Source organism: Sus scrofa, chromosome 14 (assembly GCF_054392235.1).
Source record: "Sus scrofa isolate SSC_HxYL_T2T_F1_AM1 chromosome 14, Sscrofa_HxYL_maternal_Yorkshire_Landrace_v2.0, whole genome shotgun sequence".
NCBI lineage: Eukaryota > Metazoa > Chordata > Mammalia > Artiodactyla > Suidae > Sus > Sus scrofa.
In genome coordinates this window covers 151680232-151705148 of record NC_139396.1, presented here as the reverse complement: position 1 = coordinate 151705148, position 24917 = coordinate 151680232, and the positions used below count along the sequence as shown (strand labels likewise).

At 45.1% G+C, this 24917-nt stretch overlaps 2 protein-coding genes across 18 annotated transcripts in view; one reads left to right on the top strand and one right to left on the bottom strand.

The window, feature by feature from the left end:
* The window catches only part of SFXN4 (sideroflexin 4), a 45197-nt gene extending 31056 nt beyond the window's left edge, over nt 1-14141 (top strand). The window contains exons 15-16 of one of the 3 annotated variants that reach the window (XR_014827040.1): nt 12144-12299; nt 12649-13910. The gene's annotated coding sequence lies outside the window, so the exon portion shown is untranslated. Of the gene's footprint in view, nt 1-2122; nt 2435-12143 lie in introns of those variants that run through there. The other 2 variants (XM_084995743.1, XM_084995744.1) reach the window with 2 other exon arrangements.
* The window catches only part of DENND10 (DENN domain containing 10), a 40896-nt gene that overhangs the window by 1922 nt on the left and 14057 nt on the right, over nt 1-24917 (bottom strand). For 3 of the 15 annotated variants that reach the window (XM_084995714.1, XM_084995712.1, XM_013983795.3), the window contains 7 exons: nt 18936-19132; nt 15843-15922; nt 11760-11908; nt 10520-10631; nt 9612-9712; nt 4985-5092; nt 2265-2359 (listed from right to left, as the gene is read on the bottom strand). In XM_084995714.1, the coding sequence (XP_084851840.1) occupies nt 2265-2359; nt 4985-5092; nt 9612-9712; nt 10520-10631; nt 11760-11907 (564 nt within the window). In that variant the 5' untranslated portion in view covers nt 11908; nt 15843-15922; nt 18936-19132. Of the gene's footprint in view, nt 1-2264; nt 2360-4984; nt 6014-8960; nt 9713-10519; nt 10632-11759; nt 11909-15842; nt 15923-18935; nt 19153-22733; nt 22818-24917 lie in introns of those variants that run through there. The other 12 variants (XM_005671503.4, XM_084995713.1, XM_021073441.2 and 9 more) reach the window with 9 other exon arrangements.

Here is a 24917-nt window from a genome sequence, read left to right as displayed (position 1 = left end):
TGGGTAATTTTGAGCAGCAGCAACAGTAGAGGGGGTATGTCATTTAGCCGCTTTTATTTTGCTTTCTAGGGCCACACTCTCGGCATATGGAGGTTCCCAGGCTAGGGGTCGGATAGGAGCTGTAGCCACCAGCCTGCTCCAGAGCCACAGCAACTCCAGATCCAAGCTGCATCTTTGACCTACACCACAGTTCCCGGCAATGCCGGATCCTTACCCACTGATCAAACTGGCAACCTCATGGCTCCTAGTCAGATTCCTTTCCACTGCGCCACGATGGGAACTCCTAACCTTTTTTTTTTTTCTTCTCTTTTTTCCATTTCTTATGCCACTCCTGTGGCACATGCAGGTTCCCAGGCTAGGTGTCGAATCGGAGCTATAGCCTCTGGCCTATACCAGAGCCACAGCAACGCGGGATCCCAGCCGCGTCTGCGACCCACACCCCAGCTCACGGCAATGCCGGATCCTTAACCCACTGAGCAAGGCCAGGGATGGAACCTGCAACCTCATGGTTCCTAGTCGGATTTGTTAACCACTGCACCATGACGGGAACTCCTAACCATTTTTTTTTAAGCCAGACCCATGACATGTGGAAGTTCCCAGGGCCAGGGATCAAACCTGAGCCACTGTAGAGACGACGGATCCCTAACCTGCTGTACCACAAGAGAACCCCAGAACTTCATTCTTTTTAAGGCTGAGTAATATTCCACTATAGGTATACACTACATTTTGTTTATCCATTCATTCAGACAGTGATGGACATATGGGTTATTTTTACCTTTTTTTTTTTTTTTGTCTTTTCTAGGGCTGCACCCGCAGCATAGGGAGGTTCCTAGGCTAGGGGTTTAATCGGAGCTGCAGCCGCCAGCCTACACCATAGCCACAGCAACATGGAATCTGAGCCGCGTCTGTAACCTACACCACGGTTCACGGCAATGCCGGATCCTTATCCCACTGAGTGAGGCCAGGGCTGGAACCCGCAACCTCATTGTTCCTAGTCGGATTCGTTAACCACTGAGCCACAATGGGAACTCCTATTTCAACCTTTTGAGTATTGTAAATAACGCTGCTATGGACATAGGTGCACAAATATCTATTTGTGTGCCTGCTTTCGATTCATTTTGATATATACCCAGAAGTAGAATTTTCAGATCTATACTAATTCTGTATCTACTTTTTTGAGGAACCTGGTTTAAAAATGTTTTTTCTTACCCGCTCCCTGACTCGAAGCACCCTCTCCCCCGGTATTGTTTTTAGAACAAATCTCTTCCCCAAGCCCTCTCTTGCCCAGGGTGAGTGACCCAGCACCTGCCACACAGGCTTCACTCCCCTTCCCTGACTGCCATTCCCTTTGGATCGCTGAGGACTCGCCACAGCTTGCATTACATCCTGGTTTTCTGGAATTTCCGTCGTGGCTCAGTGGTTAGCGAACTTGACTAGCATCCATGAGGACAGGGTTTGATCTCTGGCCCCGATCAGTGGGTTAAGGATCTGGCATGGCTGTGGCTGTGGTGTAGGCCAGCAGCTATAGCTCCGATTGGACTCCTAGCCTGGGAACCTCCATGTGCCTCGAGTGCAGCCCTAAAAGACAAACAACAACAACAAACCTGGTTTGCTGACATCATTAATTTATTCAAATATTTTTGAACCCCTGCGACATGCCAGACACTCTCATCCTATATTATACCAAGTCATCTTTGGATGAGTTTTAGTCCATGAAAAACACAGTAATTCAAAACTCGAATTTACACATTTTACCAACATTGTAAAGAATCAGTGTTTTCATTCTAACATGGATGAGGGGACGGGGGCGGGGGGCGGGCAATGATGATCGGGTAGGAGTCTCAGTAGCCTAGCCTGTCCTGTCCTATCCTCTCCTGTCAGCCAGCATCCTGGCCTGATTTCTCAGGATAACACCCACACACCTCTCCTGGACACAGATGGGCCACCAGCACTGAACAAAAAGAACACTGCTGCTGTCAGGTCCCCACCAAACCCCATGGCCCTCTTACCACCGGCAATTACATCTGTCACTATACTTGCTTGGCTTCAGCACCAGCCCCCTGCACCCACCTCTCCCTGGGAGCCTAGCAACTGATTGGCCAGGGTTGCTCATCCTCTCCAGGTCCTGCAGACCTCATCTGAGCAGCTATCCCCCGGCCTCTCCAGGCATTGTCACCCAGTTCACGTGAACAGCAAGCAGATAACCAGCCACTGCCCAGTGATACCGTTTGGGGACTCAGTCCATGGGAAGATGAAAGCGTTACCTGTATAACTTGGCTGTCTGATTTCTCTGGATCTTCTGCCGACTGGACAATTAACTGACCGATTTCTTTATGCAGTTTGCCCATTGTCATGGCCTCTGGTGAGATCAAGAAGAATATGTTGTGTGAACATTGAGAAGTTTACATAATTAAAAATAATCATCAGGAGTTCCCTTCATGGGTCAGCGGTTAACGAATCCAACTAGGATCCATGAGGATGAGGGTTCCATCCCTGGCCTCGCTCTGTAGGTTAAGGATCTGGCATTGCCATGAGCTGTAGTGTAGGTTGCAGACGTGGCTCAGATCCTGCGTTGCTGTGCCTGTGGTGTAGACTGGCAGCTGCAGCTCTGATTAGACCCCTAGCCTGGAAACATCCATGTGCTGAGGGTACGGCCCTAAAAAAACAAAAAAAAGCTTGATACAGAGGGGATTTTCAAAAAGCAACTGACAACCCCCCACATTTCCATCTCATTACTGCACACAAATATGACACAATAGGAGGTAAAGCATGATCATGATTTATATACTTCATGTCCAAAACAAAAATACACCAATACCAAACCAAAATTCTGATATAAGAATTCTTTTTTTGGCTACATCTGTAGCACGTGGAAGTTGCCGAAACAGCACATGGAAATCCAAGCCAGATCAGAACTTTTATTTTTTATTTTCTTTTTCTTTTTCAATTTTTTATTTCTAGACAAAACCTAATAAAAACTGATTACAAATAGGTTGTGATTTTAAGCCAAGAGTCTGACTTTCCTGTCCAGTTGAGCATTTACACTTATCTTTCTGGCAGGGATACTGTGAAAACAGCACTTCCTGTCAGTTCTGCAGAAGCAGCTCAACATTTAGTGTCAAGGCCTTCAAAAATGGGCCAAAGCAACAAGCTGTTACATTAATCATATAGCTTGCTGTTTTCTGCAGCAAGGAGGTTCATAGAAGTTCCTTTTGACACTCCGAGGGACAAAGTCCCCTAGAATGAGCCCGTTGTATAGACTCAGAGCAGTAGAGGCAGCAGGCAGTGGCCATGCTTTCTGGTCCTAACGCTGCAATAGCTCCCGTGGCACTGGCTGAAGCTAGTTTTCTATTGCTCTGGTGTCACAAAAGGCAGTGTATCCTAAAGATCTGATTCTATATTTTGAATTTTTCACCAGGAATATGTATTATATTTGTAATTTCAAAGCAAATTAAAAGAAAAAAAGATATATATATAAAGATAAAAGCAAATTAAAAGAAAATGAGTTCTGGTCCTATTACTTCGAGGCTGCTAGATAAAAACCTCACATAATCAGAACCTCATTAACAAAAATCCCTAATTGACTGGCATTTAGCTGCTCCCACTTTTAGAAGAAATGACAATACAAAAGCTGTTATCAGTAATTCCCATGTAAAACTAGTATCTCATAGTGTCCTGAGCTCAAAATGTATTTAATCCAATATTTTCTATGTTTGGCAGCTGTAATTTAGGACCTTTTTTTTTTTCCGGCCACACCTGTGCCATGTGGAAGTTCCTGGGCCAGGGATCAAACCCACACCACAGCTGTAACCCACTGCCACAGCAGTGACAGTGCTGGATCCTTAACCTGCTGAGCCACAGGGGAACTCCCTAGAACATCCTTTCTTCTTTTTTGTTTGTTTTTTGGGGGTTTTTTTTGGCTTTTTAGGGCTGCACATGAGGCATATGGAGGTTCCCAGACTAGGGGTCTAACTGGAGCTACAGCTGCTGGCCACAGCCACACCATCACCATATCCCAGCCGAGTCTGTGATCCACACCCCAGCTCACAGCAAGGCCAGATCCTTAACTCACCAAGCAAGGCCAGGGATCGAACCTGCGACCTCACGGTTCCTAGTCAGATTCGTTTCCGCTTTGCCATGACAGGAACTCCAAGAGCATCCTTTCTTATTAGCCCAAGATTGCACTCATTCCCTACTGCTTATGGAGACAGGCTTCAGAAAGAATCTCCATACGGGAGTCATATTCAACATTGTGGAGTGACAATGTCTGCACACTTTTTGATGCTCCTTAATTTCATTCTCCCTTAATGACTTAACAAAAATGGGGGAAACAGTGGTGTAGGACTTCCAAGACTAGGTCACAGAAGGCGCTGTGGTCCCCTCTCTCTTGAGTTAATAATCCCTATTGGGGAGGCCAGCAGTCACGTGGTGAGAACACTCAAGCTGCCCTCTGGAGAGGCCCGTGGGCTGAGGCCTCCTGTCAACAGCCACGTGAGTCTGCTTGGAAGTGGGTCCTCTAGCCCCAGTCAAGCCCTCTTTTGACTGCAGTCCTGGCAATATCTTGATTAAAACCTTATGAGAGGCCCTGAACCAGAACCTCCTAGCTAAGTCATTCCTAAATTCCTGCCCACCAAAACTGTGAGATAGTAAGTATTTGCTGTTTTAAATCACTAAGTTTCGCAGTAATCAGTTATGCAGCAATAGATAACAAATATACCTGGTTGAAATAGAAAAGTGGGGAGACAAGGTGAGTAGACCATTAATCTTAACGTAAACTGTGCAGCACCAGCACTCACATGTATCGCTAATGGGCTGGTCTATCAGAATGAGTGCTGTGTTCTAGACACATGAAAAGCCTTCCAGCCTCAGCACAGCAGGTAAGGCAGGCCCTCGAATACTGGTTTTAGAGAATCAGCCTGAAAAATAGAACCGCTTGGCTTACATCTTGTGTCAGCAACAGAACAGAAGATGATAGAGAACTAACCTTTTGCGAGCGGAGCAATGGTAATCTCACTATCTGCCAGATTCACAAACACATCGTACAGGTCTGATCTATTGCTCACCTCCAAGTCGACAAAGCCAGCGACGTAACCTGCATCAGAGAGGACCAGTGTGACTGGGGGAGGAAGAAATCACGTTGGGAGCACACGAAGAGCAGAGAGTCTCAAATCGCATCAGTGCTTTTCTTCTGGGGTTTCTCCTGGATAGTATGGTGGAAACGGGCATCACCTTCGCCAATTTCAGATTTGATACAACCAACGCTAAAGGAATCAGGGCAACTCAAGAATTAGCAGCAGTTCTTGCTGTGGCGGGACAGAGATCAGTGGTGTCTCTGTAGTGCCAGGATGCAGGTTCCATCCCCGGCCCCACTCAGTGGATTAAGGATTAGGTGGCCAAAAAAAAAAAAAAAAAGAAGAAGAATTGGCAGAATTTTGGAATTGGTGATAAGACAATCGTTCCCAGACTTTTGGGATTTCATAGAGCAGTACAATTTTTTAAAAAGTTTCTTGAAAGTTCCCATGGTGGTGCAGCAGAAACAAATCTGACTAGTAACCATGAGTATGCAGGTTCGATCCCTGGCCTCGCTCAATGAGTTAATGATCCTGCACTGCTGTGAGCTGTGGTGCAGGTCACAGACATGGCTCGGATTCTGCTTTGCTGTGACTGTGGCTGTGGCCAGCAACTCTAGCTCCAATTTGACCCATAGTCTGGGAACTTCCGCATGCTGTGGTTGCAGCCCTAAAAAGAAAAAAAATTCTGTAAGGACTAATTTTACTTTACTAAATGAGAACGTTTAAAAAAACATCAACTGCAGGAGTTCCTGTTGTGGCTCAGCGGTTAACGAACCCGACTAGTATCCATGAGAACATGGGTTTGATCCCTGGCCTCTCGCAGTGGGTTAAGGACCCAGCGTTGCTGTGTGCTGTGGTGTAGGTCGAAGATGCAGCTCAGATCCTGTGTTGCTGGGGCTGTGGTGTAGGCTGGCAGCTACAGCTCCAGTTCGACCCCTAGCCTGGGAACCTCCATATTCCATGGGTATGGCCCTACGAAGACAAAGATTAAAAAAAAAAAAAGACCAGAAAAAAAAAACCCAGTTGCAAAAAACCCCCAAACCTACCACAGAGCACCCAGACAGACACACTCATTTATGAGAAAACTGTGATATATGACAAAAATGACACTGCAGATTCATAGAGAAAGGATACTATTCAGTAATTGTTCCTAAGCCAAGTTGCTATACAAATGGAAAAAAAAATAAAAATAAAACCGGATCCCAAATTCACACCCTTCAAAAACAGTAATTCCAGAGAGTCCCCTTATGGCTCAGTGGGTTAAGGACCCGGCCTATCGCTGCTGTGGCAAGGATTCGATACCTGGCCCGGGAACTCCCCCAAGCCATAGGTGCAGCCCCCCAAAATAAATAATAAATAAATAAATAAACAAACAGCAATTCCAGGTAGATTAAAGAATAAATGGGAAAGAAAAAAACTTTTTAAGAAGTTACAAGAAAATAGAGCAGAATGTCTTTCTATCACTGGGTTAAAATTTTTCTTAAAGAAACACCGTGAAACCTGTAATATGAATGCTCACAGCAGCATTCTTTTAAAATGAATAACAAGAAAACTCCAAATGAATAAACTATAGTGTATTACTTAGCAGTGAAAATGAGTGGGGCTACAGACACTCATGTGAACATGAGTGAATTCCACCACAAATGTTAAATGTTGAGGAAAAAAAGAAGAATTTGTCCATCGTGCAATACGAGTCCATATACATGAATTAGGTTTAGTAAAACTAAACAATATGTTGTTGGAATTCCCTGGCGGCTCAGTGGGTTAAGGATCTGGCATTGTCACCGCTATGGCCCAGGTTACTCAGGTCAATGCCTGGCCCAGGAACTTTCCCCATGGTGCGAGCACAGCCAAAACAAACAAACAAACAAACAAAATATTTAGATGGTAAATTGGATGTGATGTGTATTTCACCACAGTTTTTTGGGTTTTTTTGTTTTTTTGCTTCTTAGGGCTGGACCTGTGGCATGTGTAAATTCCCAGGCTAGGGGTTGAATCGGAGCTACAGCTGCTGGCCTACGCCACAGCCACAGCAACTCAGGATTCAAGCCATGTCTGCAACCTACACCACAGCTCACGGCAATGCTGGATCCTTAACCCACTGAGCAAGGCTAGGGATCAAATCCGATTCATCATGGATCCTAGTCAGGTTCATTAACTGCTGAGCCATGAAGGGAACTTCACCACATATATATATTTTTTTAATTAAAAAAAATTTTAATAAGACATGCAGGGAGTTCCTGTTGTGGCTCAGCAGTAATATACCCTACTAGTATCCAGGAGGACACAGGTTCGATCCCTGACCTCACTCAGTGGGTTAAGGATCCAGCATTGCCATGAGCTGTAGTGTAGGTCGCAGACACAGCTCAGATCTGGGGTTGCTGTAGCTGTGGTGTAGGCCGGCAGTTACAGCTCCAATTAAACCCCTAGCCTGGGAACTTCCATATGCCGTGAGTGTAGCCCTGAAAACCAAAAAAAAAAAAAAAAAAAAAAAAAAGAGAAGACACAGAGATGTCCAATGGGCACATGAATAAATGCTCAACATCACTAATTACTAGAGATATGCAAATCAAAACCACAATGAGGTGCCACCTCACACCAGTTAGAACGACCATCATTGGAGTCCCACTGTGGTGCAAAGGGATTGGCGGTGTCTTGGGAGCCCTGGGACGCAGGTTTGATCCCCAGCACAGTGGGTTAAGGATCCAGTGTTGCCACAGCTGTGGCTTAGGTCACAACTGTGGCTTGGATCTGATCCCTGGCCCAGGAACCCCATATGCCACGGGGCAGCCAAAAAAGAAAAGAAAAAAAAAAAAAAAAAAGGAATGGCCATGATCAACAATTCTACAAATAACAAATGCTGGAGAGGGTGGATAGCAAAGGGAACCCTCCTTCTCTGTTGGGAATGTAAACTGATACAACCATTATGGAAAACAGCACAGAGATTCCTCAGAAAACCAAATATAGAACTACCATTGATCCAGCAATCCCACTCCTGGCCATATATCAGGACAAAACTATAATTCAAAAAGATACATGCACCCCTATGTTCATAGCAGCACTATTCACAATAGCCAAGACAGGGAAACAACCTAAAAGTCCATCAACATACGAATGGATTAAGAAGATGTGGTACATATAAGCCCAAATGTCCATCGACACACAATTGGATTAGGAAGATATATACACAATGGAATACTACTCAGCCGTAAAAAAAAAGAATGACATAATGCCATTTGCAGCAACATGGATGGAACTAGAGACTCTCATACTGAGTCAAATAAGTCAGAAAGAGAAAGACAAATACCATATGATATCACCTATAACTGGAATCTAATATACAGCACAAATGAATGTTTCCACAGAAAAGAAAATCATAGACTTGGAGAATAGATTTGTGGCTTCCCGGGGGGAGAGGGAGGGACTGGGAGGGATGGGGAGCTGGGGGTTAACAGATGCAAACTATTGCTCTCACAATGGATTTACAATGAGATCCTGCTGTGTAGCATTGAGAACTATGACTAGATACTTACATCGCAACACAACAATGGGAGGAAAAATTATGTATACATGTATGTGTAACTTGGTTCCCATGCTGTATAGTGGAAAAAAATAAATTAAAAAAAAAAGATATGGTACATATATACAATGGAATACTACTCAGCCACAAAAAAGGACAAAATAATGCCATTTGCAGCATCATGGATGCAATTAAAGATTCTTATACTTAGTGAAGTCAGTCAGAAAGAGAAACACAAATACCATATGATATCACTTATATGTAGAATCTAAAATATGGCATAAATTAACCTATTTATGAAACATACTCAGAGACATAGAGAATAGACTTGTGGTTGCAGAGGGGGAGAAGGAGGGAGTGGGATGGACTGGGAGTTTGGGGTTGGTAGATGCAAAGTATTACATTTAGAATGCATAAGCAATGAGGTCCTACTGCATAGCACAGAGAACTATATATAATCTCTTGGGATAGAACATGATGGAAGATAGTATGAGAAAAAGTATGACAGTATGACTGGGTCATGATGCTGTACAGTAGAAAATGACACAACACTGTAAATCAACTATAATAAAAATAAAATTTTAAAAAATTTAAGTGATAAACAACTGGTGGCAGTTAGCAAAGAAATGATAAATGCTAAATAATCCCCATAGGAATGCATTCACACACAAAAAATTCCACCTGGAGTTCCCGTTGTGGCTCAGTGGTTAATGAATCTGACTAGGAACCATGAGGTTGTGGGTTCGATCCCTGGCCTTGCTCAGTGGGTTGGGGATCCAGCTTTGCCGTCACAGACTCATCTTGGATCCTGTGTTGCTGTGGCTCTGGCATAGGCTGGCAGCTACAGCTCCAATTAGATCCCTAGCCTGGGAATCTCCATATGTTGTGAGTGTGGCCATAGAAAAAGACAAAAAGACAAAAAGACAAAAAAAAAAAAATTCCACCAGCAAAAAACAAACACAAACAAACCACCACCAGGTTAAAGCCTTTCCTCGCCTCCCCTGGAACATGCTGTCTACCTGGACACATCTGCAGGGCTTCCAGCTCATCGGCGTCCAGGTGCACATAGGAGTGAAGGATGGTCCAGTCCTGTCGATGCCACACCAGGGCAGGGAGAGTCCTGGGGGTCAAGGTGAGAATGCAGATAGTGACTGACCTGCACCCAAGACTCAGCCTGCCCTTCTCCCTCTGCTGGGGGCAGAAACTGCCTACCAGAGGCAGAGGGGAGAACAAATCCTAAACATGTTAACACCTCCAGGCTTCAAAGTAATGCAATGTTTGAAATACCACTTTTGGGGTCAAGATTGGCCACAAAAAACTCCAGGTAAAGTTTCAAAAGATCTCCAAGATGGCAAGGAGTGACATTTCTAAAGTGTTCCTACAAACACCCCACTCTGCAGATCACCACAGAGGGAGTCTGATGGGAGAATCCAAAGTGGCCCCAGAAAGCATGAAACTTTCTTTTTGTTCTTTTTAGGGCTAAACCTGCCACATATGGAGGTTCCCAGACTAGCGGTGGGTCAAATTAGAGCTGCAGCTACCGGCCTGCGCCACAGCCACAGCAACGCAGGATCTGAGCCGCATCTGCAATATGTGCCGCAGGTTGTAGCAACACCAGATCCTTCCTTGACCTACTGAGTGAGGCCAGGGATCGAACCCACATCCTCATGGATACTAGTCAGATTCCTTACCCGCTGGGCCACAGTGGGAATTTTGCAAGAGACTTTTTTGAAGTCTTGCATTTCATATTTAAAATTCCAGCCAAACTTGTGAACTACTTTGTTTTTGTACAAAGACCAAAATTTCACCCTCAGCCTAACACATTCTATCCCTACCAATGTGCAAAGGAACAGGCGACACAGTAACACACAGGGCCCCGAAATGGATGCCAACAAAGTTTACACTTTTTAGTGATAAGAGATCATACCTGGTAAACTCCTGGACAGCTTCTATTTTGGGGTGATAGACGACAATCCTTTTCTTTAGCATCAGTGCTGTGTGTAAGATAACAGTTTCCATTCCAAACTGAGATACAATGTCTTAAAACAAAATAAATTATAATGTCACTGTATTAAATATTATATAAGGAAATTAAGTTTTTATCAGAAATAATTATAATCATATAAATGCAAAATTATTCTTTAATTGGATCTTTCTTATTTATTTATTTATTTATTTATTTATTTGATTTTTTGGCCATGCCTGTGACATGTGGAAGTTCCTGAGCCAGGAATGGAACCCGCACCACGGCAGTGACCCAAGCCACTACAGTGACAATGCCAGATCCTTAACCCACTGTGCCATAAGAAAGCTCTGCAAAATTATTTTTAATACAGAGAACACGTTTAGGTAAATGTTGTACGTACAGAAGCACCTTTTCTAGTGGGTGGGCATAGCAATCCATCCACCTGCCCCCAGGGTGTGTATTAGTACAGTAGCTACACCTGCCCCCGCTAAGGGACTGTAGGCTGGCTGCAGAGATGAAGCCAGACTCACAGGAATGTAGACTTATATGAAGGGAACCACCATTTTCAGTGTCATGAAAGCCTAAGTTTTAGAAAATGTTCACTGACCCTCCCTCCAATCCACACACGTAAGTCCTTGAGGGACAGCTGGACAAACACCTAACACGTCAAGAGGAAGGCTCAGAAACCATACCAAACAGCAGGATCAACGGCAAAGACAGGCACTGTGGGAAGATGAGAATGGAGGCCAGTATCGGCCTTGGAGTTCCCTCCGCCTCCCTTTTAAGGACCCTGACGTCATGCCTAAGCCCTGGACAGGACTTTCCAGTGTGCAGAGAGGCGGGGAGTTAGACGGGGCGCTCTGGGGCAGGGCTTGGGCTCTCCGGATGGAAGGGGTCCCTCCCTGAGACCCAAGGGAGGGAAAAGGATGGCGGTCCGTGGAGACCTTGAGCTGTGAATTGCAGCTCACGGGTGAAAAAACCTTTGTATGTTAGCAGGTGGAATGGAAAGGGACGCCACAGAAGTCTGCCTTCCTGGCAGAGCTTGACCCACACAAGGAAACGTAGGAGCTGAGCTACCCTCCTGTGGCGGAAACAAATATAGCAGAGATGAAAAGATGAGAGACTGTCCTTGGCTTGGGGATTTTGTTTGCTGGGATGGGTTTTTGCTTGTTTTCTTTCTTCCTCTTTTTTTTCTTTTTACCTTTGATGGAGCCTGCAAGGTATGCTTTTCGGGCATCAAAGTCCTTGCTAAGGAAAGAGCCATTTTCTTCACTTTGGCAAATCCCCTTCGTGAGAACAGCGATGTAACTCTCCATCATTTTAACTGGGCTCCCGTGTTTCAGGTACATTCTGTGAGAAAGGACAAAAATCAATCATGATTCTACTTAGCATGACCCACCTGGAAAAATGAACCAAGGCTAGGCACGGGTACTTCCTAGAGAATCTAAGTCAATTTGCTAATACACTTCTGAATGCCTGAATCTTCCTGACAATTATTACTTCTATAATTTGAAAATGTATTTTAAAAAAACCCAAAACCACCACTTGACAAACCATCATCAATTCTTTTTTTTTTTTTTTTTAGGGGTGGAATCGGAGTTGTAGCCACTGGCCTATACCACAGCTGAAGCAACGCAGGATCCAAGCTGCGTCTGCAACCTACACCACAGCTCACAGCAACGCCGGATCCTTAACTCACTGAGCAAGGCCGGAGATGGAACCCATGTCCTCATCGATACTAGTTGGGTTCATTAAACACTGAGCCACGACAGGAACTCCAAACTGTCAACAATTCTTTGAAGTCAGCTCTCTTGTTACATCTGAGGAGGTCTACTGTGGTCCACTCTGGCAGGAGAATGAACTATGGACTTTGGTTTTTTTGCTTTTTTTTTTTAAGGGCTGCACCCATGGCATATGGAGGTTCCCAGGCTAGGGGTCGAATCGGAGCTACAGCTGCCGGCCTATAGCCACAGCCACAGTGACGCCAGATCCGAGCCATGTCTGTGACCTACACCACAGCTCACAGCAACGCCAGATCCCAGCCCACTGAGTGAGGCCAGGGATCGAACCCGCAACCTCATGGTTCCTAGTCAGATTTGTCTCTGCTACACCACGAGGGGAACTCCAGCTATGGACTTTCTGAGGCCCCATTGTTCTCAAGAATATTATATCCTTATCTCTTTTTGTGTCTTACATTCATAAATGGTGTTGTTAGTCATAAAAACTGTTTTATTGCTGGGATCTCCTTTGACAAGAAAGGAGCTTTATGCCTTGTTCACAGAGACAGTAGTAATTAGGTGTAGAACCTATATTTATTACCAAAGTTTGCAGAGGTAGCTATATTTAGATAATAAAAAAAAAAAAGAAAGAAATCAAACTCCTTTAAGCAAGTTCATGGTGAGAAATGCACATCAGATACATCCGACCGACAAGTGAAAACTTCCAGAAAATGCTGACAGGAAACTAGCCACATTTATAGCTCACGTGTGAAATCAGTGCCTTCCCCTGAAATCTCTTCCTGTGAGTAACTTAATCTAAATTCTGCTGGAGAAGCAGGACTGGGTCTACTGGGGCATTTTAGTAGCTGAAGGGATAGAACACTGAGGTGGAATCAAAATCACTGTTTAAGACAGATCGCTTGAAAAGTATATTTATTGTAGATTAAGTAAAAAAAATGTAATTATTTTAACTGCTTACTAAATGTTGTCACTCATCAGTGCTTGAAAATTATTTCAATGCACAAATCAGGGGGGAAGAGAACAGTGAATATGGTAAACGATCATATACGTAAAATACAGAGTTCCCTGGTAGCTCATTGGAATAAGGATCTCTTGTTGTCACTGCTGTGACTCAGGCTCTGCTGTGGTGCCAGTTTGATCCCTAGCCTAGGAACTTCCGCATGCCACAAGTGCAGACAAAAAAAATTTTTCTTTGCTTTTTAGGGCCGCATCCCCAGTGTATGGAAGTTCCCAGGCTAGGGGTAGAATCAGAGCTGCAGCTGCTGGTCTGCACCAACCACAGCCACAGCAATGTGGAATCCAAGCCACATCTGCAACCTGCACCACAGCTAAGGCAATGCTAGATGCCTGACCCACTAATCGAGGCCAGGGAATCAAACGTGCAACCTCACAGGTACTAGTTGGATTCGTTTCCACTAAGCCACGCTGGGAACTCCTAAAAAATTTTAAATTTGTAGTTCTCTTGTGGTGCAGTGGGTTAAGGATTTGGTGTTGTCACTGCAGTGGCTCAGACTGCTGCTGTGGTACAGGTTTGATCACTGGCTCAGGAACTTCCACATGCTGTGGGCATGGACAGAAAAACAAAAACCAAACCAAACAAAAACAAAACAAAATTTTTTTAATTATAAAAGGGGTTCATGGTAGTGGACCCGGATCTCACAGGGGGAATGAACCCTCCAGGCCGGCTTCCGTGGCCACTGCGAACAGCGCGCTGATGAAAGGGAGCGCCTCAGCACCGTCAAAAAGTATTTACATAACTAACTCAACACTGTAAATCAACTATCCTTCAATAAATATACGATAAAATAAAAAATAAAGGAAAAGTTAAAAAGAAAAGAAAAAAAGTGTCTCTGTGTGTGTGAACAGGCACATGTGTTCATGGAAGTGAGCAGGTGTGCACAGGATCACGTGGGTGTGGACACGTGCTAGAGCAAGTAGTCCAGTCTGGTAACGTGTGGGGACAAAGGGGTGGCCAGCAATAGCTTGAGTCCTCATTTCTCTTGTAACTGACAAGAGAAGCAAATCCAGAATGTGACAATGCCACGGCATTGCACAGCTAAGAAACCTTTTGGGCCTCCTCCTGGGCAGGAAGTGGTATCAAAGCAGCCTTGCCTTCTGGGTCCCAGTGAATTACCTCACCCTGACTCAACCAAAGGAAATGGGGGTCCAATGTTTGTTCAAAAACATCTTGGCAGTGTTTTTAATTCATGGCTTCTGGAGAGCACCCCTTCTAACAATAATAACCCCCCGGTGTCAGTGCCGTATTTGCAGACACCTGTTTACATTCCACAGTGAGCCACACGCCTGCAATTTATCTCATTGAGACCAAGAAGTCTTTCTTATCATTGCTGACTGCAAAAAAAGTAAAACTTCATTTTGTCAAAATACAACCCAACGTAAAACCTTAGGAGCATTCCCATTGAGGCTCAGCGGGTTACGAATTAGACTAGTGTCCATGAGGATGCAGGTTCGATCCCTGGCCACCCTCAGTGGGTTAAGGATCTGGTGTTGCCATCAGCTGTAGTGTAGGCTGAAGACACAGCTCAGATCTGGTGTTGCTATGGCTGTGGCGTAGGCTGGCAGCTACATCTCCAATTCGACCGCTAGCCTGGGAACTTCCATATGCCACAGATGCAGCCCTCCAAAAAAAAAAAAAAAAAAAAAAAAAAAAACAACCTTAGGTCATGGAACAGTATTCCTACTGTGTGTGCGTGTATGTGTGTGTGTGTGAACATACATAAAAATGGCAAAAGGCAACCATTTAGCAGGCTTACAGTGAGAAAAACAAAAACATACTCCCTTTATCCTCTCTAAAAAAACCTACTTATTAGGCATAAACCTGAAGGCTGAGGGTAATACAGAACACCTAGTTATGATTTTATCTAGTGATAATATTAGAAAAAAACCAAAACAGAACCCAAAACCCTGCAAAAGCCTTGATTAAAGAAAAAGCCAGTGTCTCTAGCATATAAGATTTCATTAATTCCATGAGATATACTAATCAAGGCAAAAAGTAGACTGGTACATTTTAGATAAATGTTTTCAACAGCTGGGATAAAACTGAAGGCATCCACTTGAATCACGATTAACCAATTAATCAGTTTCTCAGCTCCTCAGCATTCTAGCTACGAAATATTTTCCTGTGCTTTAACATAATTCAAAATGCCATTAACTTTCCCCAAAATGACTCCCACACAGAGATCTTAATGCAAATAAACCAGCTCACTACTTCCATCTTAAAGAAAGCTCCAGATTGGAAGTAAGAGAAACAAGAGACTGAAAGTGACTCAAGAGAGCCAGAAACAATAGCTGTGCAAACTGCTTTTTCTCCTCCCCTCTGCCATCTTCCTAATAAGAGGAACAGAATCATGGAAACAGAAGACAAAGTTCCTCTTTATAAAACAGTGTCCAAAGGGCCAGGAAAGATCAAGCTGGGGGAAAGGGAAGGCTGAAATATGCTTCCTCAGTGTGGAAATCTACTACGCAACTATTGAGTAAGATCTTCATTTTTGTATATTAGCGTTTAATACAGTTTTCATACAGACCTACACAATATCCTAGTGAAGGCGGCATATTTCTCTGGATTAAAATCTTTGGCGGTCAGAACAATAGAAAAATGAGTCACCTGTCCAAAACAAACAAAAAAAGTACACTCTTTAAAGACACTTTCATAGAATTAATCTTTATTACTATATTCTAACAAGCCTACCGTACAAACATACCAGCATTACAAGACCAAGATGTAACAAGCCCTCAGTGGTTCTTCACATGTGTATATACACACGCTAAAAACTACTTATATATATACATACAAATTTAGTTCCCTACATAAGAATGTAATGCTTTTAGAGTTAGAATTAATTTTTTCTCAAAAACATAAAAATATATCAAATATTAAAAATGAGAGTTTTTACTTAAAGCCCCTTTCCCTCACCAAAGCAGAACTAGGAATGCTATATTAGATCTATTACTCAGTGACTATTTTTCTTTAATAAAATAGAGGGATGGAAAACAACAAAAATAACAAAAACAACAAAAAAGTTTCAGTAGAATTCATACAGTAAAAATCATACAGGGAGTCCCGTCGTGGCTCAGAGGAAATGAATCTGACTAGTATCCATGAGAACACAGGTTCAATCCCTGGCCTCGCTCAGTGGGTTCAGGATCTGGCATTGCTGTGAGCTGTGTAGCTTGCAGATGCAGCTCAGATCTGGCATTACTGTGGTTGTGGTGTAGGCCGGCAGCTATAGCTAAGATTCGACCCTTAGCCTGGGAACTTCCACATGCCCCAGGTTTGGCCCTAAAAAGAAAAAAAAAAAAAAACTTCCAGTTTCCAAAATAGTCAATTCTCTGTAGAGTGCTATATAAGCTAAAGCGCATTGTTATAATAAACCTTTATTTATTTATATGGATCTATTATTATACATACAAATTTCTAATAATCATATACCTCTTATTTCCATTAATGAGTTTTTCTTAACAATTTTCTAATTATTCATCTCTGTTTTGTCTTAAACTTATTACAGTTTCTAAACTCTTGCCTTCCTGCTATTTTAAATGTAATTCCTTACATTTAAACAGGTACCTTGGACATGCGTCACACTATCTGGTGATTGGCTATAAAGTTAGCCTTGAAAAAGTAAAAGAAGTCTCTACCCAGAAATTAGCAGAGAACTCAGCCAGTTCTTTCCAATATTCTTTTCTCTGAAGAAAACCTGCTGGCTATGTGGGATTAGGAAATTCCATGAGGCCACGTGCTTACTGGTTTTCAGCCCCGAGAGTGTTCATACTAAGCGATGTGTGTTTAATATGACACAACGTCTACCAAACACATGAATTTCCTCGATTATCCTCTCTATTCCTATTATTTCTTTATTTATTTTTGGCTGGGCCAGAGGCATTCAAAAGTTCCCAAGAGGAGTTCCTGTTACGGCTCAGCAGTAATGAACCCAAACAGTATCCATGAGGATGTGGGTTCGATCCCTGGCCTTAGTCAATGGGTTAAGGATTCAACATTGCCATGAGCTGTGGTGCAGGTCACAGACAAGGCTCAGATCTGGTGCTGCCATTGCTGTGGTGTAGGCCAGCAGCTGCAGCAGCTCCAATTCGACTACTAGCCTGGGAACTTCCCTATGCCCCAGGTTTGGCCCTAAAAAGCAGGAAAAAAAAAAGTTCCCAGGAGTTTCCAAGCCAGGGATCAGATCCAGGCCACAGCTATGGCAACACTGGATCCTTAACCCACTATGCTGGGCTGGGGATTGAATGTGCATCTCAGCATTCCCAAGATTCCACCAATCTCCTTTCACCACAGTGGGAACTCCCCAAGCCAAGGACTGAACCTGACTGTAGCAGAAACCAGAGCCACAGCAGTGACAACACCAGATCTTTAATCTGCTGCACCACTGAAGAACTCCTATCTTCTCTATTCCTAACATGTGATCTATAAACAAATGAAAAAGTCTTCTTAGGTAGAATAATTATGTGCTTTAAAATAGTTTTTAGGGAGTTCCCGTCGTAGTACAGTGGTTAACGAACCCGACTAAGAACCATGAGGTTGCAGGTTCGATCCCTGGCCTTGCTCAGTGGGTTAACAATCCGGCGTTGCCTATGAGCTGTGGTGTAGGTTACAGAAACAGCTCAGATCTGATGTTGCTGTGGTGTAGGCTGGCAGCTACAGCTCCGATTAGACCCCTAGCCTGGGATTAGACCCTCCATATGCCGAGGGAGCGGCCCTAGAAAAGGCAAAAAGACCAAACAAATAAAATAAAATAAAATAAGTTTTTAGGAGTTCCAGCCATGGCACAGCAGAAATGAATCCAACTAGGAACCATGAGATTGCAGGTTCAATCCCTGGTCTCGCTCAGTGGGTTAAGGATCCAGTATTGCCATGAAGTGTGGTGTAGGTTGAAGACACGGCTCAGATTCGAGTTGCTGTGGCCGTGGTATAGGCCAGCAGCTGTAGCTCTGATTTGACCCCTAGCTTGGGAACTTCCATATGCTGCAGGAGTGGCTCTAAAAAGACAAAGAATAAGGAGTTCCTGTTGTGGCGCAGTGGTTAACGAATCCAGCTAGGAACCATGAGGTTTCAGGTTCAATCCCTGGCCTTGCTCAGTGGGTTAAGGATCCAGCGTTGCCATGAGCTGTGGTGTAGGTTGCTGACGTGGCTCAGATACCAAGTTGCTGTGGCGCTGGAGTAGGCCGGGTGGCTATAGCTCTGATTAGACCCCTAGCCTGGGAAACTCCATATGCCATGGGAGTGGCCCTAGAAAAGGCAAAAAGACAAAAAAAAAAAAAAAAAAAAAAAGACTAAAATAAAATAGCTTTTAATTAAGGAGAAATATTTCTTCCCACCTTTAATCAGAGTCAAAGCTATGAAACTACTTCTGCATTTCTACTCCATCCAAGTATAACCTGGGAAAGGCTTCTATTTTCTACACCAACCACAGGTTAGTCATATAATATACACCAAGAAATATGAAATGAATGAGAGTGAAATGTGAGAGACAACATTTCCAAAGAAAGTCATATATGTCATATTTTCCCAAAGCATCTCTGAATCATGAAGTCTAAAGCAAAAGGTTATTAGAATAATCTTATATCACTTAAAATATTTTTGGCTTTTTGACTTTCATACATACCTTTTTCAAAACGGAAGCATCTGGCACTTCCACTGTTGTGATATAAAACCAGGTTCTTCTGTACTGACCATAGACAAAGGGATGGAGAAGTCTGTTTTCATCTGTAAGGCAGCATTTTCGCAGCAGCAGATTCCTTAAAGTAGCTGTCGTGGAAGGATAACACCACACCCACAGAACTTCTCCATTTGTGTCCTTTTCTACGGTGGAAAGATGGTCACTGTGAGAATGTCAAACAGCAGCAAGGAAGTGAATTGATTGGTGACTCAGAAGCACTTCGTGGAATCAGTTTTAACAACCCGTTTTACAAAGCAACCCAGCGCATGTGACACTCCAAATTCTCACCTACCTGTCCCGGTGACATTATCTAGCTCTCCTGATCTTGAGTATTAGGCCAACTGAGTAAAAAGCGTTTCTAACAGATCATGAGGAAAATGTCGCCTTAGAAGTTTTAGTGAGGTTTTCCCTATCGCCTCCCACACAAATTCTCATCAACTTGTAATCATTTTATATTTGGTCTAGTTGAAATGTTCTTTAATAAATACAAAGAAAGCGTTTGTTGAAAACAAAGCTGGGGGAGTTCCCGTTTAGCTCAGCAGTAATGAATCTGACTAGGACCCATGAGGACATAGGTTCAATCCCTGGCCTCGCTCAGTGAGTTAAGGATCTGGTGTTGCCAAGAGCTGTCGTGTAGGTTGCAGACGCGGCTTAGATCTAGTGTTGCTCTGGCTGTGGTGTAGGCCAACAGCTCCATCTCTAATTCGACCCTAGCCTGGGAACGTCCATATGCCCTGGGTATGGCCCTAAAAAGGACGAAAAAGTAAAAAGAAAAGAAAACTAGAGATTAAGAAAATGGTGAAACTGGAGTTCCCACTGTGGTGCAGTGGATTAAGAATCTGACTGCAGCAGCTTGTGGTGCTGTGGAGGCACAGTTTCGATATCCAGCCCAGCACAGAGTGGCTTAGGTCGAAGCTGTGGCTCAGATTCAATCCCTGGCCCAGACACTTCCATACGCCGTGGGTGCAGCCAGAAAAATTAAAAAAATTAAAAAAAGACAATGGTGAAATCGCTGTCAAATCATACCATGAATTCGAGCTAAAACTGCAATCTACACCAAAGCTCCGGCAACACCAGATCCTTACCCACTGCGCCAGGCCAGGCCAGGCCAAGGAACAAACCTGCACCTCTACAGAGACAAGCCAGATAGCTAACCCACAGTGCCACAGAAGGAACTCCCTCTATATTTAAAATTTTAAAAATAATGGTTAAACTCATATATAGTTTCATCATCAAAGTCAACACATTAGTAACAAAATAGGAACAATTTGCTAGTAACAACAACTTGAGATAAAAATAGTCTAAACTTTAGAGAAGCAGGTACTGAACATAAAGCAGTAAAAATTCATTTGATCTATGGACCAAAAAAAACGACCATTTCTTATGGAAAATATCAAGTATATAAAAAAGTAGAGAGAAAGATAAAATGAATTCCGCCATCTCCATCACTCAGCTTCAGCAATTTTCAACACCTAGCCCTCCTTGGTTCATAAGGGGCAGGAGTGCCCCCACCCACTATTTTTAAGCAAATCCCTTTTAAATTCAAGTCAGCAGGAAAAATTTTAAAAGTGAACTGAGGAGTTCCGGTCATGGCTCAGTGGTTAACAAACCTGACTAGTATCCATGAGGATGTGGGTTCGATCCCTGGCCCCGATCGGTGGGTTAAGGATCCAGCATGTTTGTGGCTGTGGTGTAGGCCAGTAGCTACAGCTCCAATTCAACCCCTAGCCTGGGAACCTCCATATGCCTCGGTGTGGCCCTAAAAAGACAAAAGACAAAAAAGAAGTGAATTGAAATTATAAGTCAGCACTTTCTATACTGTTACCAGATAAAAGCCAGAGATTAGGAATTCTCTTGTGGCAAAGTGGATTAAGGATCTGTCATTGTAACCGCAGAGGCTTGGGTTGCTGCTGTGGCACAGGTTCCAACCCTGGCCCAGGAACCTCCACAAGCCAAGAGTTTGTGTCGGGTGGGGTGGGGTGGTGGAGTGTCAGAGTTTAACTCAAACTTGATTCAGAGTACCTTCAAGAAGGACAAAGATACCCGGGCACTTAGATATTGCTTTGAAAGTTTAAAAATCACATTAGAAATGAGTACAAGGGGGAGTTCCCGTCATGGTGCAGTGGAAAGGAATCCGACTAGGAACCACGAGGTTTCAGGTTCGATCCCTGGCCTTGCTCAGTGGATTAAGGATCGGGTATTGCCGTGAGCTGTGGTGTAGGTTGCAGACGCAGCTCGGATCCCGAATTGCTGTGGCTCTGGCGTAGGCCGTCGGCTACAGCTCTGATTAGACCCCTAGCCTGGGAACCTCCATATGTTGAGGGAGCAGCCTTAGAAAAGACAAAAAGACCAAAAAAAAGAAAAGAAAAGAAAAGAAAGAAAGAAATGAGTACAGAGGGAGTTCCTGTTGTGGCTCAGCAGTAATGAACACAAGTATCCATGAGGATGAGGGTTCAATCCTTGGCCTCGCTCAGTGAGCTAAGGATCTGGTGTAGGTCGCAGACAGGGCTGGAATCCTGAGTTGCTGTGCCTGCAGCTCTGATTTGACCCCTAGATGGAGGAACTTCCATATGCAGCATGGTTGCGGCCCTAAAAAAAAAAAAAAGAAAGAAAGAAAAATGAAAGGAAGAAAGAAAGAAAAGAGTACAGGAAGCTGTTCCCAGATAAAAGCACTCCTTTGATAGAATGAAAAATAATCTGCGACATTTCACATTTCCATCAATTTTGCTAAATCCAAGCAATGTTCTTGTGCACTAGGGTTCAGGGTATGTACAAATCTCAAGGGAGTACTTTTTCAAGGGACAGTGGTACACGGGAAACCCACATTAGTTCATTCAAGTAACCCCGTGCTCACTGTTGCAGTCGAATGGTTGCTTCAAATACCCACTCCTGAACCACACTGCACACGGCTCCAGCACACATTCCGGGCTGCCCAAGGATCCCAACGCACTTCCCTATTAATTAATTCCTCAAAATTAACTGGGATTCCACCCAATGTGATTATGTAGACAGCTGAGCACGACCTCCATCATAGGATGCAGGTGCTCTCCACCGGTAGGAGCTGGGGATCTGGGGCTAAACTGCAAGCGTCCCAGTCCTGGGTCGGCCACTTCCTAGAGTGCGTTCGTGCGCAAATGACACCCTGGGCCTCCATCTGCTCCATAAAGTGGGCGTCAAACAGTATCCAGACCCCCTGGAGCCGAGGTGAGAGTTAAACGGGAGACAATCCATGCATAACGCGCAGGCACCCCGGGCCAGCTCTTGGCTCCCTCGTCTTGACTCGCTCGATCACATGATCGGAGACAGCCGGGCGCCAGGCTAGCAGTCACGCGTGGCTTCCCCTGGATCGGAGGGACCCAAACCCTGCTGCCTCACAGACCCTCGGGCCGAAAGCTGCTCTCGGCCTAGTCCGGGCCCGGCCTGCGCAGCTGGGTCACCCTCCACGTTCCGGTCCAGGAGGAGCTCCTTCCCGGAACCTAGGAGGCCTCCGGGGTCCCCCGCCCCGTCGCCGGCTCTAGGCAGTCCCCACCCAAGGGTGCGGGAGCTCGGGCCCAGGGAGGCAGGCCCGGGCCCCCGCGCGGAGGAGGCCGGGCCCCGCAGCCGCCAGCCCAGGCCCAATAAGGAGGGGGCCGCGCCCTCCCCACCGCAGGCCGCGCGGGGGGCCGCGGGAGTAAGGGCTGCCGCAGGCCCAGGCGGAGATGGAATTGGGTGCGGGCCTGCGGGGCAGGGCGCCTGCGTCCTCACCGATCAGCCCGACTCCGAGCATCAGCTGCGGGTCTGTAGCCTCAGCAGCAGCCATCTTCCGCCGCAGCGCGCCGCTCCCGGCTCACAGGCCCCGCCCCCAAACGGACCCACCCTCCCACGGGCCCCGCCCCGTAGGCTCCCGCTCCGCCTCCCTCCTCCAGGCCCCGCCCCGCTCTTCCGCACTATCTTCCGCTCCACTCGCCTTCCTGAATTTTTCTAATCCAGATTTTCATCAGGCTCCTCCTCAGCCCACTCCAATCTTCACTCTTCTCAGGATTTCCTCATTCTACCTCTGCCCTCTAGTCTGGCTCAAAAGAGGCGTCCTGGGAGTTCCCGTAGTGGCTTAGCAGAAAGGAATCTGATTGGTACCATGAGGATGCAGGTTCCAACCCTGACCTCCACTCAGTGGGTTAAGGATTGGCATTGCCGTGAGCTGTGGTGTAGCTTGCGGCTACAACTGTGATTAGACCCCTGGCCTGAGAACCTCTGTATGTCATAGATGCGGCCCTAAAAAGACGAAAAAGAAAGAAAAAAGAAAATATGTTAAATCCGAAAGATTCTAGATATCCTGTCTTTTCTACTTCACCAAGGTCATTTGCTGAATCTTAAAGACATATACTTAGCCCAAAATACGTAATAATTTTCTGTAGTATTTGGGTTAAACTAAGCATTTTCCATTAAATTAGCAAGAATCAGTAACAGTTGATTTCCTTTGCTCAGTGTGCTAACATTTGCAAAACAGACAGTGGCATGGGGTAAAGGCTGGGAGGATGGGTACAGACATAACCACAGCAGAGGTTTTTTTGTTTTGTTTTGTTTCTTTAAGGGCTGCACATGCTGCCTATGGAGGTTCCCAGGCTAGGGGGTGAACTGGAGCTGCAGCTGCCGGCCTGCATCACAGCCACAGCAACTTGGGATCTGAGAGGAGTCTCTGACCTACACCACAGCTCATGGCAATGCTGGATCCTTAACCCATTCAGCAAGGCCAGGGATCGAACCTGCATCCTCAAGGATCATAGCCAGGTTCATTAATCGCTGAGCCACGAAGGGAACTCCTCACAGCAGAGTTCTTGCCTTTGACCACCTTACAACAGATGGGACAACAGAACAGGGGAGAGGAGAAATTCCTGCTGTGTCACAGCAGGTTAAGGATCAGGTGCTGCTCTGGCACAGGTCACAGCTGCAGCTCAGATTCCATCCCTAGTCCAGGAACTTCCATATGCCGAGGGAGTGGCCAAAAAAGGGGGGGGGGGGCGGGTAGGGAACATATAACTTCTGGGATGTCAGATGTAGAGATCCAAATTTGCAGAAAGGGAAAAAGGCAAAAAGTCTCAGAGGTGGAACAGGATGACAGCAACCGTGGCATTGCTTCCATTTGGTCCTGGTCATGGGCGGGGACCCAGAGCAGGCACTCTAAGTACTTCCTCTAAGAATGGGTTAGGGACAGTCCCTGTGGCCAAGGCCCATTGGTGCCACCTTAGTCTCTGGCACATTCTGGAGGCATTCCGAAAATAAACGAGGATGTAGATGATGAGGAATAGACATTAAGCAAAGGATTTGAGGGAGATGGTGGTGGGTACAGGGAGGAAAGGGGAAAAGCAGGCTGTGGCCAGATTTGGCTGGAGTGGGACATGGGGCTGGGGCGGGGGGGGGGGGGGGGGGGGGGGGGAGGTTATCTCTGGGATGGTGGGAGGATGACTGGAATTGACGCCGCCTTCCTCCCTCCCCTTTCACCTCCAGGCGCCATCAGACCTGCCAAACAGGTTCTCCAGAGTTAAGAGGAAGAAGCAAAGGGTGGAGAGAGGGGAGGCATCCCAACTTTTGGCAATAAGATCGACTGCTACACTGTTACAGGCGGCAGGAGCTGGGTGTAGAAACAAACTTGAGTTCTAATCCCAGCTCTGTGGCTGTGAAACCTCACTTACCATTGTCTGTCTTCTCTGGGCTTGTTTGCTTAGTAATCAAATGGAGCTAATCATACTTAACTCTGTGCCTGTCCTAATAAGGGTTGGACCAAGAAAAATATTTACCCTAATGTTATCAATAAGAGTAGCCTTATCAATAAATGAACCACTGGGTAGCTGAAGTCATGGTAGATTGGGCATTTAGAAAGTTTCTCCCCTCCCCTCTTCTTTGGTAGCGCATGTGCATGTGGCAGTTTCTGGGCCAGGAATAGAACCCACG